This window comes from Chlorocebus sabaeus, chromosome 20 (assembly GCF_047675955.1).
Source record: "Chlorocebus sabaeus isolate Y175 chromosome 20, mChlSab1.0.hap1, whole genome shotgun sequence".
In the NCBI taxonomy this organism is placed as follows: domain Eukaryota; kingdom Metazoa; phylum Chordata; class Mammalia; order Primates; family Cercopithecidae; genus Chlorocebus; species Chlorocebus sabaeus.
This window is the reverse complement of record NC_132923.1, coordinates 113,744,073-113,759,729: the sequence shown is the minus strand read 5'-3', so window position 1 is coordinate 113,759,729 and position 15,657 is coordinate 113,744,073. Positions and strand designations below refer to the sequence as shown.

General features: G+C 36.6%; 1 protein-coding gene across 3 annotated transcripts in view; it reads right to left on the bottom strand.

Moving 5' to 3' along the window:
* Positions 1 to 284: 284 nt before the first annotated feature.
* HNRNPR (heterogeneous nuclear ribonucleoprotein R) overlaps positions 285 to 15,657 on the bottom strand; it is a 33,884-nt gene continuing 18,511 nt past the window's right edge. For all 3 annotated transcript variants that reach the window (XM_038003631.2, XM_038003492.2, XM_038003521.2), the window contains 6 exons: positions 14,038 to 14,214; positions 12,098 to 12,233; positions 9,043 to 9,248; positions 4,053 to 4,202; positions 1,705 to 1,826; positions 285 to 1,567 (listed from right to left, as the gene is read on the bottom strand). In XM_038003631.2, coding sequence (XP_037859559.2) covers positions 955 to 1,567; positions 1,705 to 1,826; positions 4,053 to 4,202; positions 9,043 to 9,248; positions 12,098 to 12,233; positions 14,038 to 14,214 — 1,404 coding nt within the window. In that variant the 3' untranslated portion in view covers positions 285 to 954. The remainder of the gene's footprint in view (positions 1,568 to 1,704; positions 1,827 to 4,052; positions 4,203 to 9,042; positions 9,249 to 12,097; positions 12,234 to 14,037; positions 14,215 to 15,657) is intronic.

The following is a 15,657-nucleotide window of genomic DNA, read 5'->3' as shown; positions in this document are numbered from 1 at the left end:
GAATGCTCAAAAAGTCTATGAACCTGTTTTTTTTAAATAAAAGATAAAATTTCAAAATTAGAAGAGACTATGAGAGAACACCAATCAATGAAGTGCTAATTGGAATAAATACTTGAATTTAGACTAATCCTCAGTCTAATATCCACAATACATGTTGGAATAGACAAGAAATTTTGCATGAATTTGATCACTCACATAGGCAGTTATACTTTGAAAACAATATTCCTTGCAAGGATTACGAATAAAATAATGTTTTAGGACACAATTGAATTTGAAATAGGTAATGTTTTGAATAGATTTTTTAGTTTTATTGAAATCTTACATGAACAAGAAATTGGAAATACAATCACATCAAAGAACAAATTGTCACGGCTTTTGACGTTTAAGCCAAACAAATTTTGTAGGGCAGATTTCAAAAAGGTGTGAAGTTATAACAATTTAAAAACACAGTTAACCTACTTCTAGGAATGCAAAACATACAATCATATGTTATTTTCAATACAAGAAAACTTAAATTTGTTTGCTTTAATTTCTTAAAACTACTAAGACAAAGCACTAGCTTGTATTTTTATTTACAGCATACTCCATACTCCTATGTAATCTATCCCAAATCCAAAAAAATGAAACTGTCCAAAACCAAAGGTTCTGCAAAATCATGATTTAACAGTGTGCCCAGCTTGTTTTGAAGCTAAAATGAAGCCTGAAACGATAAAAGCATTGTAATCCCCAGAATAAGGGAACTCTGCAAGCCCAATAATGTCCAAGAGCATTTATGAAAAGAGGAAAAATAAAAAGACTTGAGTATATACACAATAGTGATTTCTTCAGCCCAATACAAATGGCAGCAAAATGCTACTTAAAGATGAAACAGTTAAGCCAATTTTTTTTTTTTTGAAGAATGTAGATCTAGAGCCAATCGTATCTTGCCAGTATCATTTTCAAGCCCTTACTTGTCTACTTCCACTGTTGCCCATAAGTATCCTGATAAAATTCCTGGTTGTCATTATTGTAACCATAGTTACCAGAATAGTCACCACCTTGCTGAAGCGGCTGCTGAGCGATGGGTTGGGAACCCCAGTTCTGTTGGTTGTTGGTCTGACGACGCTTGGAATCAGGTTGGTTGTACCCATCTGCCTTTCTCTTGCCTCCTACATTGCCCCCACGATTGCCCCGAGATCCACGGGAACCACGGCCTCTCTGCTGTTGAGCAGGACCCCCTCGGCCACCCCTAGAGCCTCTTGGTGGTCCCAAAGGTGCCCCCCTCTGTGAATAGCCAGCTCTACCTCTTGGAGGTGGTGCTCCCCTCCCCCTTGGTGGTGGTGGAGCACCTCGCCCTCCCCTTCCTCCTCCTCTTCCTCTTACTGCATAGCCATCATCATAGCCGTAGTAGGGATCTTCATAGCCTCCACGATAGTCGTGATAATCATAACCATAGTAATCATCATAGTAATCTTCATAGCCATAGTAATCTGGAGGGTAGCCATATCCACCTCTCCCCCCACCACGACCCCGACCTCTAATTGGAGGTGGCATGCGAGGAGGAGGGTGGTAGTAATAATCTTCATACCTAGCAAAGGAGGGAAGGGAGAAAAGAAAAAACAAATCAGTTTGCTTCAAGACTCTGATTTTGTTTTATTAATCTGATCTCCATTATCAAATGGAGATTCCTTGTCCAAAGACATATCTACTAAAAGGCAGACTCACGCAGTGCTTCTGGAGGCCTGTCTAGCAGCTTGGCGCTCTTTCCTTTTCTTGTCTGGTGGCTTGGCTAAGACTATTTCAATTTCTTCCCCTTCTATTTCTTTGCCATTCATTTCATCCATAGCCTATAAAAAATTGAAAAATTAATTTATTTTACAACGATATAAAACTATATTATATGTTTTATATAGTGTGCATGCTATCATACTTGACTCATTTAATATACTTAATAATTTACTGCACAATTATTTTAAATGGCCAAAAGGTGAATCTAGCCAGAAAGTTAAACACAAACACAAAGAAAATACGTTTCCCTTGACCTTATCTTTTTATATGTAAATTACATTTAGAACAAAACCTACCTCCTGATACTGTATTTTAAAAGGTAAAAGGGCTGCCACCTATTGCTGCTCCTTAATTCCAAATAACTAACTCCTTAAAAGATAAGCCATACCAAAGAAGCAAATCCACACCAAAGAAGCAAATCCATACCAGGGAAAAATGCCAATATTAATACGAACCAAAGATTAACTTTTCAGGATTAGAATTTTTAAATAAACATGTAGCATACAACATACAGGTCTTACACTGTTCTCATACAAAAATTTCAAGGATCTGAAGCACAAATGAGGTTACAGAGTGAGATTATCTGTAAAATTCAAGATACCAACACAAAAAACCTAGGTTTCCCTCACAATGCTTAACTCGAAATGTACTTTGCTTGAACAGTTTAAAGTACAGAGCCAGAAAAGGCCTGGACTAATGAAGACTCAAGCAATTACGTAGAAAGCAGTAATCAAACATTCCATGTTCTAGCCCTTTGTTCATGTTGTTCCACCCAACAACCTCTGCCATACATCAAAAGGTTCAGGTACTCAGTAACAAAATGTCACCTCCTCATATTTTATTTTATGTTTCCCTATACCTTTCCCCACTCTGGGCACACATAAAAAAATGTTCTATTTATAACGAGCTATTAGTGATTTATAAGTATCTAGACAAAAATGAAACTAGTCCTCAAGATGCAATTTTCCCTGTACTGCTTCAGTTAAAGCAACTAAACAAGTTTACAAAAGCTTCCTGGTATAAATTAAAAAATGAAACATCTACTCTCTGCCCCGACCATCCTGGTGACTCCCAGTTCCTGGACTAGATATTTTATAATTTAATAGGCTTCCTTGGCAAACCATCCTATAAATATTTTCCATCAGGACAACCAGTTATTTAAAACCAGTTGAGTCAGGAGGAATATTTGGAAAGCATAAAATTATTAGTTATCTGCATTCTATACCAGTAAAAATTTCAGATGCCACACATTAACAGATAACAGTGTAACAGTATAACAGATAGGATTCCATACTTCAAAGCCAGATTATTACTGAGTTTGTGATCTTGGACAAGTTATGAATTTTATGAACAATACTGCCTCATTAATTAGCTATCATCAGTGAGCAAGCCGATTAACTATAAACGAGTCAGAGATTCTAGAAAGCCTGTTTTAAAAGCAGTACCCTGGGAAAAAAACAAAACCAAAAAATGCTCAAATCAGAGGTGGTAGTATCCCACCAACCAAACATGCCAAAAAAGAACCATGCCTGTGTCACTAAGCATTCTGGATCTATCTTCCCAGTAACATAAAAAAGATTTTAGTAGTGTTTTGTCTTGCTTCCCATCTCCTCAAGGAAGGAGAGATGAACAAGAAAAAGAAACTGAAAATTTCACCCATTAAAGATAGTCCGAACCCACTGTCAATAGAAAGCAGGTTTTGTGTTCCAAATACCATATGAAAATACTTTCTTCATACTTATCATTATCATCAAAGACTAAATCAACTATTATACACAACCGATATCTCTAACAATTACTGAAATCAGTAAAACATAGTGAATGCTATTTTAACTCTAAAATGATTAAATAAAGGTAAAACTAATCATACCCTCATCACAATACATCCACTCAAATACTGTATGAGTCATGTACACCACTCAGTTTCCTTCATACGTACACAAACTGAGGTAAACTAAGTAGTTATAATATATTCATTACCTATTTAGTGTTTACAGCAGCTAATTTTTATACCTTGTAATACTTCCAAGGCATCATGCTATCAAATCTTACAAAACAATAGAGATTAAAAATAACTTGCCTAAGATCACAAATTCAGTAATAATCTGGCTTTGAAATATGGAGTCTTATCTGTTATACTATTACCACTTTACAGAGATTAAATAGGAAGAGTTCAGCAAAAGCTAACAGTCAATTTTACTTCAGTTTTTAACATTACTTTATGTGTCTGGCAGGTTTCAGAAACAAAATTCAAATATCAAGAACCAAAATTTCAAAATTTCTACCTTAACAGCTGCTCCTCTGTCTTCAAAATGAACAAATGCATAATCTTTCAACTTCTTTACTCTTTCGAGTTTTCCAAATTCAGAAAATGACTTTTCCAATATTTCTTCTGTCACTGTAGTAGCCAAGTTTCTCACAAACAAAACTTTTACCTAGTAAGCAACAAATAAACAAAACTGTCATTGGCTACTTAATTTTACCTGAAAAGTGTTTCTTCCTGTCTTCATAGCATAGGCTTTTCTCCTCTAAAACATTAAGCGCTGAAAGTGTTGTTACAGGTAGTACGAGAAATTGCTAGGAAAATGACACTGATATCAGTCACCAATTTATAACAATTATTGGTTCTTGCCTTCTCCTATGTTGTCATTAAAGCACCTAACACTGAATAGAACCTTCAAAGAACCAACACATAATTATTATCACCAAGCTAATCAACAAATTTAACATGGTCTCCAAGTCCCTTTCAAAACAAGTTTTTCTGTTTCTTTCCTCTAAAACTGAATAACTTTCAAAAGTTCATATGAAAAAATAAACAAACAAGAATAACCAGGAAAAAAAAGAGTGAAATTTAGAGACTGGCCCTACCGAATATAAACAAACTATAATGCTTAAATCATTAAATCAGGTAGTGTTAATTAGAAAAAAAGGAGAAAAGCTGGTCCATGCCTCACACTATACACCAGGATAAACTCCAACTAGATCGAAAATTTAAATAATAAAAGGGTGGAGGGAGGACTGTGAAAGTATCAGAACAAGAATGATTCCTTCATGTAACACTGGAGTGGGGATGACCTTACGACTTAAAATCTAGGAGCCATAAGAATGATATATAAAAATAAATGACTTCTATATGGCAACAAATACTGTAAGCAAAGACAATAAATATGGATGAGGTATTTGCAACATGTATCACAAACAGCTAATCTCTCTTTTATATCAGAGAACCAGAAAATAAGAAAAAGCTCAACAACTGATTAGAAAAATAGGCAAAATTCATGAATATGTGGTTCATACAATGAAACACACATGGCTCTTAAAATATATTTAAATTTCAAACCATTCATAGTAAGAGACGCAAATCATTAATCATTAATGGCACTGAGACCATTTGTTATCAGGTTGGCAAAGTTCAAAAGTATGATCATACACTATTTTGTCAAGAATGAGGAAAATAATTATCTTGTATTTTGCTAGTAGGAATGTAAAATAGTGTATCTCCTACAGACAGGAATATGGCAGTATCTTAACAATTACAGATGTATTTACCCTTTGGCCCACAATTCTACCCCTAAGAATCTATCCTGCAGATATATCTCCACTTGTATCAACTAACATAAGCTTATTCATTCCAGCATTGTAAGAGCAAAAGATCAGAAACAATTCAATATCCAGCTGGTTAAATACACTATAGTACCTCCACAGAATAGACTACCATGTAGTCATAAAAAATGAAGAAGAGGGCTGGGCACAGTGGCTCACGCCTGTAATCCCAGCACTTTGGGAGGCCAAGGTGGGCGGATTGCCTGAGGTTGGGAGTTCGAGACCAGCCTGGCCAGCATGGTGAAACGCCGTCTCTACTAAAAATACAAAAATAAGCCAGGTGTGGTAGAAGGCACCTATAACCCCAGCTACTTGGGAAGCTGAGGCAGGAGAATCGCTTGAACCCGGGAGGCAGAGGTTACAGTGAGCCAAGACTGCACCACTGCACTCCAGCCTGGGTGACACAGCAAGGCTCCGTCTCAAAAAAAAAAAACCCAAAAAATGAAGAAGAGCTCTATGAGCTAACAGAGATTGACAGGATACACTGTTTTTCCTGTTTTTACATCTCTGAAATAAAGAAACAACTTACAGTCAATGTGATAAGCAAGTACTGTGCCATAGTTTAGTTGGCAGTGTTTTATAACTACTTAGTGGTTCATATAATAATAGTGTATTTCCTCAGAGCTGATGAAACAGGATGGTGAATAAACAAAAAGTAGATCAGTGAATATAGTAGGCTGCCAACATTACTACCACTCATGTAAGAATTAAGGAAGTATATTCATATTTGCCTAAGGAAATACTAAAAAGATAAACCAGAAACTACTAAAACTGGATGCCTTATAGGGGACAAAGGGGACTTGGTAGACATAGGCATAGGGGTAGAAAGGAAATTTCTTTGTCTATACTTTTCTATATAACTTTTAAACTAAGAAAATATAGTACCTATCCAAATAAAAAACTAACATATTGAACAACTTGTTGCTTCAGATAAAGGGCTATCTAATAAGAAGTTACTAATTTAAGGAGGAAAAAAACCTAACATTTTTCACAAATGTTCCATCCCCTTTATTATTCTCAATTTATCATACTAAGGTCCAGCCTCTATGTTACACAGAATCCCACTGGTTCAGTTGCTTTTAAAAAAAATTCAACATGGAATTTTCTATGATGAAACCGTTAACATACTATATGAAAATCACTTACTGAAACTGTGTTTAAAATGTTCAACAGGAAAAAGGGTCCCTTTAAGAGACATATATTTAGGCTTTTAGGTTTTGGTACATTGTAAAACTGACCCAACTTGGCAAAAAAATCTTCAGTGAATTGTAAATTGATAGTGTGAATTGATAGTGTGAATAACAGAAGCTTTACTCAAATGGATAAACTTTTCTTTTCAATTAGGAAACAGTAAAGGAGCTGGGTGCAGTTGTAAGCACCAGTAGTCCCAAGCTACCTGGGAGGCTGAAGCGGGAGGAACACTTAAGCCCAGGAGTTCAAGGCTGCAGTGGGCTATGATTACACACGTAAGCAGCTACTGCACTCCAGCCTAGGCAACATAATGAGGCCCAATCTCTTAAAAAAAAAAAAAAAAAGGAAAAACAATAAAGGGCTCTACAATATTTAATCCTAGGTTTATGGAGGCCTCATTTTCATTCCAAAACCTGTTTTAGATTTACGAAAAAAGAGTTACCAGAATAAAATCTTGAAGTTTTCTAACCCTAAAAAAAGATTAGGATGAACTTCCGTCTGAGCAGCTACTAAAGGTTATGTGAGAAGTGGCTGGTAAGCAAATTACAAGCTATACTTTTGGTTTTCATAGGATTTTATTCCTCTTTTATAATATGTAATACATCTATAATGCTATTTTAAAATATTTTCACAGAAAAAGCAACACAGGCTATTTAGTTACTACAGGTGGATTCAAAGTTGTGTTGGATCTTTAGAGACTGATCCAGGCTCAATAAAATAGATGACATCCGTGTTTAGTAGTTTACCCAAAGTCATAGTAGAATTAGGAGAAGAAACAATGGGAATCAAAATCAAGCTAGTAAAAAATTAAAATAAAAACTAAGAGCTATTTGAATTCTCTATCCCTTACCCATCTACTCAAGGAATATGAGATAAAAGATACTGAGTAGCACTTCTGAGAGCCTCTCTGGTTCATTCTCAATAGATCTTATCTGCTTAACCCAAAGATGTCATTGCCTACACAGACTTTACCATACAAGTATAAACCAGGGTTCTCCTCCAAACTATTTAGAGCAAGGGTTTGCCTCCTCAAATTCTGGAATAAAAACCTTGATTTCTGACTTATCAAGAAGAATCCAACCATTAACTCATGGCCATTCAGAGTTGCTGCCTCCCTGTGAAGGGAAGATACAATTAAAATGCTCAAGAGCTCATTTTAAGCAGCAGAAATGCAAGTCTGAGGTCAGTCGCGGTGACTCACACCTGTAATCCCAGCACTCTGGGAGGCCAAGAAGGGCAGATCACGAGGTCAGGAAATTAAGACCACCCTGGTTAACATGGTGAAACGCTGTCTCTACTAAAAATACAAAAAATTAGCCAGGTGTGGTGGCAGGCGCCTGTAGTCTCAGCTACTGGGGAGGCTGACACAGGAGAATGGTGTGAACCTGGGAGGCGGAGCTTGCAGTGAGCCGAGATCGCGCCACTGCACTCCAGCCTGGAAGACACAGCGAGACTCCATCTCAAAAAACAAAAGAAATGCAACTGTGATGTGTCCCAGGAGTCGCCCAAAGTAAAGATTAAGAACCAGTACTCATGGCACCACTATTAAGATCCTGGCAATGCAAGCACAGGAATTAGGAGGGAATTGAGTGCCCTTTTCAGGACTTGTCATGCATATTTTGCCACTAACGAATAAGAGCAAACACGACAATCTTTTGCCTTTCTTCATGGGGACAATACACTAACGGAACTTGATCATTTAAAACAGGCGGGGTGCGGTGGCTCATGTCTGTAAGCCCAGCACTTTAGGAGGCCAAGGCAGGCAGATCACGAGGTCAGGAGTTTGAGACCAGCCTGGCCAATATGGCGAAATGCTGTCTCTACTAAAAATACAAAATTTAGCCAGGCGTGGCGGCAGGCGCCTATAGTCCCAGCTACTCAGGAGGCTGAGGCAGGAGAATCGCTTGAATCCAGGAGGTGGAGGCTGCAGTGAGCCGAGATCGCACCACTGCACTCCAGCCTGGGCGACACAGCAAGACTTCGTCTCAAAAAGTAATAATAATAAATAAAATAAAAAATAAAAACAAAAAAACGCTTAAAAAAAGAAAAACCAGCTATAAATCTAAATAAAACATAATTCACGGCCAAGTAATAAGGCATAATATAGTCAATGAAGATTATAATTTATAATCTCCAAAACATTACTTCTCACTTTACTCAAGACCTTTAAAAAAAAAAAAAACCTCTATCCCTCACAGTGCCAAGCACTAAACAAATACCCGTGTGTATGAAAATACTTAATTGAAGGAATTTCATTTCAGTTCCTTTTGCACATTTAATCTGCAGGAAAAGGGATGGTTAATGGAAATTCCTGGATACCAAGACAGGCTGTTAACTTTAGTGTTAAAGCTGCTCCTTGCCAAACAGTTAAAGTCTAAAGCTACAATTTCTATTTATCATAAAACTCAAAATATTTGAGCTTCATTCTGAGTACAAAATTTAAATGATGACCCTATGCCCACTCCAAGCAACTGTATTTACCTTAGCCATGACTTCTGGATCTGGTTCTTCCACAGGGTCAGCCCATTCAACTGTAACTACATTTCCCCACACTTTTACTTTTCCACTCATCAGCCGGCGTCTGGCTTGTGCTGCTGACTTGTGATCCTCATATTCAAGGAAGCAGAACCCCCGATTCTTCTTTTTGTCATCGGGTTGATGATAGAGAATAACGTCCACCAAACCCTCTGTTAAACCAACAGCCAGATATATAAGCCAAAAGCATCCACCACACATCTAGCGATTAGGCAGACCTAAATCCGCTTGACGATGAGCAAAAAATAAGTGACGCAGCCTCAAAATGAGTCACTAACTTTGTAGACAATTAGTAGACAATTAAATCAACATAATCAGATATGGGGTTTAGGACAGTATTTGATGTTCCTTTTTAATTTTAGGGGTTCTTAAGGTATAGCCATATACAACAAATCTAACTACTGTATTCTGACATTTAACATGCTACAATATTTTAGAACGTTTGATATAACATGACTATAAAAGCACTAACAAGGATCTTAAAAACAAAACTATTAACATAAACCCAAGAGAACTAACTTTTGACAACTAATCATGGCCAAGCTAACTTAAAAGTTACTATTTTTAACCAAGAATGGAAGTGATCACTAAATATTAGTGTTCCTCTGGTCTTAGTCCTTGGCCCTTATCTTTCCATATGTGTTCTTTCTGAATAATGTCAGCTAGCCCTACTTTTAAATGTTATCTATACCCTTACAAACGCTTAGATTTTTTTCCTAGCCCAGACTTCTCTAAGCTCTAGATGTGCCTATGTTCTTACCTGATGTATCCTCTTTGATGTCTTAGAATCGCAAATTTAACATGTCCAAAACTGAACCACCATGGCCAAAATCTGCCTTCCCTAAACTTCCTATCTAATAAACAGTGCCATCCACCTGGTTCTGAAGCCAGAAATTGGTTAGACATTCTTGATTTCTTCCTTTACTTCATCTCTCCTAACCAATTCCAAACTCATTTACTTCTTTCTCTCTCCACTACTATTACGCTAGTCTAATCCTCTATCTGTACTAGTATGACAGCTTCAACTAATTTATCAGCTTCCACTCATGCCCCTTCTCTCCAAGTCCCTATCCATACAGCAGTAGGAATAATATCCCATAAACATGAAACAGGTGTTATTTCCTGCTTAAAACTTTTAAATGCCTTCTCATTATATACACAATAAAAACCCAACTCCTTACATGGCCTACAGAAGCCCTGCCTACTTCATTTCATACAATTATATTCCTAATTCTACCTTTTAATAACACTAGTCTCCTCAGTTACTGTAATATACTGACTTCTTTCTTGCCTTGGAACCTTGGCATGTGTTGCTGCCTTGGAATGCACTTCCTTTTGCTCTTTGTATGCTGCATCTTCTTCATCCTTCAGGTGCTGGCTGACATGTCATCTTATCAGAAAAGTCTACCAGAACCATCCAAACAGGGATAGTAGCTATTCTTTAGCTAAATATCCTATATTTTCTGCTTCAGTGTCTTATCACAATGTCTAAATATTCCTTTAATTTTTATTATTTATATTCTTGGTCTTATCTCCTTTCTCAGGATATAGGATCTAGGAAAGCAGAGAATATGTCTCTTAGCCACCAATGTATCCCAGGCACATAGCACAATGCCAGCACTTAACAGAAACTTTAATAAACACCTGCTGAAAGAATGAATAAATGATCATGAAGCCAGAAGGAGATACAGATAATAAAGTGATGAGGTCAAAGAATTGTGCCAACAGGGGTATCTGACAACACAATATAGTGGATGGTGGCAGTGGTTACAAAGTGGGACGCTAGAAATTAAGAGTTTAAAGTGCACAGAATTTCTGGTGCCTAGATCCAGAATGTAATCTGGACATGGTGGAGCTGAAGTAAAGGACTAAAGATGAGGTATAATCATAGAAATAGGTAGGAGTCTAAAGCCCTGGATGGTTCACCAATGTAGATGTTAAAGGTACTAGAAATAAGTTAATTTAGGGCAGAAGAGGAAGATAGTGAGCCAGAAGCAATCTTTAGATTAATGAAAGGCAGAAACCAGAAGAGCAATGATTGACAGCTTCAACAAAAGGGAAAGCATTTGTCTGAATGATAAAAATGTAAAGGAATAGTAGTTTTTACAAGGGGAGGCAGTGGTCTAACACAGTGTTTTTAAATCATAGGTAGTATTAGATCACAACTGGTATTTTAAAAAATGAAATAGAATAAGAAGTATCAAAATAAATCATGTATAATAAATAAAAGTACAGTTTTGTTAAATTGTTTCAGTTATATATAAACGTGTACAGAACTACGATATAAAATCTACTTCTCAATCAATTCCATGGATTTAGAATTGGATATTTTAAAAAATCTGATCAGCCAGGCACAGTGGCTCACGACTGTTATCCTGGCACTTTGGGAGGCCGAGGCAGGCGGATCACCAAAGGTTGGGAGTTCGAGACCAGCCTGACCAACATGGAGAAATCCCATCTCTACTAAAAATACAAAATTAGCCGGGCGTGGTGGTGCATGCCTGTAGTCCCAGCTACCTGGAAGCCCGGGGCAGGAGAATTGCTTGAACCAAGGAGGCCTGCAGTGAGCCAAGATAGCGCCATTGCACTCCAGCCTAGGCAACAAGAGCAAAACTCCGTCTCAAAAAACAAACAAATAAACAAACAAAATATCTGATCTAGACAAGGCAACAGGGAGGGAGTAAAAACTTTCATTCTCTTGGTCCTAAAACACACTAACTGTCAAGGGGGAAAAAAGCATTCACTTGAAGGCTATAGAGCAAAAGCTCCAGCAAAAGCCAAGGTTCAATTAAGACAAAGAAGTGAAGGGGACATTCCAAGAAATGAAGGATGTAAGGGAATTTGTTTAAATCCAAACCACGATAAAGCAGAAAGGAAGCAATTTAGACACTAAAGACCTGAATTCTTAATTTAATACATACAACCCCTCAGTTTTTTTGAGCACTTACAAGTAGTATAACACATTTCGCAAAAGTAATTTCTAAATACATTTTTGTTTTACCTGTGACTTTACTGAATTCTTCCAAAATGTTTTCTTTAGTCTTATTCTTCGGAATGGATCCAACAAAAAGTCTGTTGTTTGCCACAGAAATGCACACTCCAAGGTGTTTACCAGGGCGAATTTCATAGCTGTCACACTGCAATGAAGAAAAGAACCAGAGACCCCAAAACCACCCCAAACTCAGGACAAGTGATCTTAATCTAAAAAATTCAACAATTTAAGGCCAAATGCTCCCTGCTTCATCAACTCACCACGCTCCCTCATGCTTTCCATAATATGAATGTATACTTTAAACTTGTCACGGTCTCTTCTTTTAGTTTGGTTTTGTTAACTTTCACTACTCTTCCATATAAAAAGGACTCACTTTATTGTTTAAAATATCTTATTTCATATTTTAATTTTGTCTATCTGAAAATGTTTTCCCACAGATTTTTCAGAAAAAAATACCTGAGACTGATCATTCAGGGTCCTTGGAAATGTAATTGGATTAGAAAAATTTCAAATTCTACAGAAGTCACAGAATTCTAAATATATAGTTTTAAATTGTCTACCAAACACAATATTTTCAAAAAGTGTTTTATTTAAATCACTACAGTAGATTTTCTTGACAAATTTTAGCCTTTTTTTTAAATGTTAAGACTGAGTCCCGCTCTGTTGTCCAGGCTGGAGGGCAGTAGCACAATCTTTGCTCACTGCAACCTCCACCTCCCGGGTTAAAGTGATTCTCCTGCCTCAGCCTCCCAAGTAGCTGGGACTACAGGCGTGCGCCACCACGCCCAGCTAATTTTTGTATTTTTAGTAGAGACGGGGTTTCACCATGTTGGCCAGGCTGATCTTGACTCCTGACCTCAGGTGATCCCACCTGTCTCGGCATCCCAAAGTGCTGGGATTACAGGCGTGAGCCACCACATCTGGCCAATTTTAGCTTCTTACACTTTAATATTATTTAACTATTAGTTTACTAAGAGATATGAGTATTAAAAAGAAAATCATATGTTGCCAAAAATGAAAACTTAATATTAAATAAACAAGTTTGAAGGAAAAATCCATAATAAAAACTAAAATCTGGGTCAAGCTACGAGTGGAACTGATTCAGACACCAGTAATGAAACCAAAAGCCTTGATGATGAAACAGGCTGATCATCTAGAAAGGCTAGAACCAGACTTTGTGAGACCCTCAGATGTCAGGCAAGAGTATGCCAAAAAAAAAATGACATTGTTATTTTAAGATACTGAGATAGCTGTGTCTTAAATACAGCAGGAGTGAAGATACATTTGATTTGCAGAACTTTGTTACTACTACTGGTCTGAAATGAGCACCAAGTGGTTAAAAGCCCTAAAGAAAGGAAATTAATCTGAGACTGGCTATAAATAGTAGGAGGAGAGAGAAAGATTAAAGACAGAGAAGACTCAAGGGCCAAGAAACATAAAGAAAGAACAAAAATACACTTAGAAAATATGAAATAAATCATATGAATAGGCTGTAACAAAAATAAAACAGATTCACAACTATTTTCTGAATGGAATCCTAAAAGTCACTGTCATCCACTATTACATTCCCCACAGCCCATTCCAGCCTTCATTATACTGTAAGAATCCTAAAGTTTAACATCAAGAATTGATATCCTTTTGCCTAAAACCAAAAAACAGAAATCCATAAGCCAAATACTCATATGAAACTTCTGATGTTAATCAATCTAATAGATAACTTCTTAAATCAATGGGAAACTTTCTATAAAACATTACTTCTTGGGTATTTTCAGTTCTTTTTTAGTTTTATAGTCAGAAAAAAAGCAAAAGTCACATACCAACTTGGTCAGTACAGAAACATTCAAAGCAACAACTGAAGGAATCAAAATAATGTTAATTACAAACATTTTTGAATTAAAGTTTATTTCCTCAAATAGTGACTTGCTAGACAGTGGATAATTATCACATACCAGTTTCACGGCTTCCTGTGCAGCTTCCTTTCCACAGAAGGTGATAAATGCATACCCTCTATTCTGACCAGACAGTGGATCCATCATAAGACGTAGATCCCAAATGGGTCCAGCCTTCTCAAAAAGGGGCACCAACTCATCCTCATATAAATCTCTTGGTATTTTGCCTACAAACACCTGAAATAAAACACCCTTATTAGAATCCAACATAAGCATTTGATTTTAGAGTCATAAAGCCTACTGTCTTTTTTTTTTTTTTAAAGATGGGGGCAGAAGAATATGGTTAAGAAAGAATGGAAACAATCTGAAACTTACAGTTGACTTGCAGAGCTAATCCTAATTTTTATGATAATGACCTTAGGGTTATCAAAGAACAAGAGTCTCTTGAAAAATGGAAACTAATAAGAGTGTAAAATCTGTATTAACTCTAATTTTTAAATTTTTATAACTTGACTTGTTCTCATAAAAACAGAATAAAGGAGGTTGACTGCAGTGGCTCACGCCTGTAATCCAAGCACTTTAAGAGGCCGAGGAAGGTAGATCACTTGAGTCCAGGAGTGCAAAACCAGCCTGGGCAACATGGTGAAACCCCATTTCTACAATTTAAAATAAAAAAAATTAATTTATAAATTAAAAATAAAAATAAAATAATTGAATAAAAGATTGACATAGCCCTCAAGTTATCTCAACTCTAAAATCTTTACTACTTAAAAAGCAACCTCAGTATTTTTCAGAAACTCCAGTGCTTCAATCTATTCCTTTCTCTATCCAGATATTAAATATTAAATTTTAAGGTATGAAAAACATCTCTTCACCATTTGAAGAATTTCTGATCTTCAATTACAAATTATATAGGATTAAATTATAATATACAACGACAAATTAAAAAGTATATAGTCAAAAATCCTCATTTGATACCAGATTATAATTTTCTTCAAGTTCCTCCAATGTAAGCAACATTAAAAATGTTTTATGTTGGCTGGGTGCGGTGGCTCACGCCTGTAATCCCAGCACTCTGGAGGCTGAGGTGGGCAGATCATGAGGTCAGAAGATCGAGACTATCCTGGCTAACACGGTGAAACCCTGTCTCTACTAAAAATACAAAACATTAGCTGGGCATGGTGGCAGGCGCCTGTAGTCCCAGCTACTCGGGAGGCTGAGGCAGGAGAATGGTGTGAACCTGGGAGGCAGAGCTTGCAGTGAGCCAGATCACGTCACTGCACTCCAGCCTGGGCAACAGAGGGAGACTCCATCTCAAAAAAATAAAATAAATAAAATTTTTTTAAAAGTTTTATGTTAAAACATTTTTAATCCACAAAGTCTGAATGAGTAAAATTAGTATTTGCATGACAAGTTTTCTAGTGAAACTCATCTACATCACCATTTCACAGTCTGAAAAATAGCTGGAATAATAGGTAAATAATAAAGTAGTAACAGCAATCCAATCCAAAATATGCCGACATTATTATGGACATTAAGTTTCTGAAGTTAAGCTCTACAACAGATGTACTATCTAGAGATAATCCTTTCCAAAATAATCAAGACTCACTTTCACTGCTATCTGGTAAAACTTGAGGAATTCTTTTGACTCCTTAGCATGATTCTCACACAATAGTTATT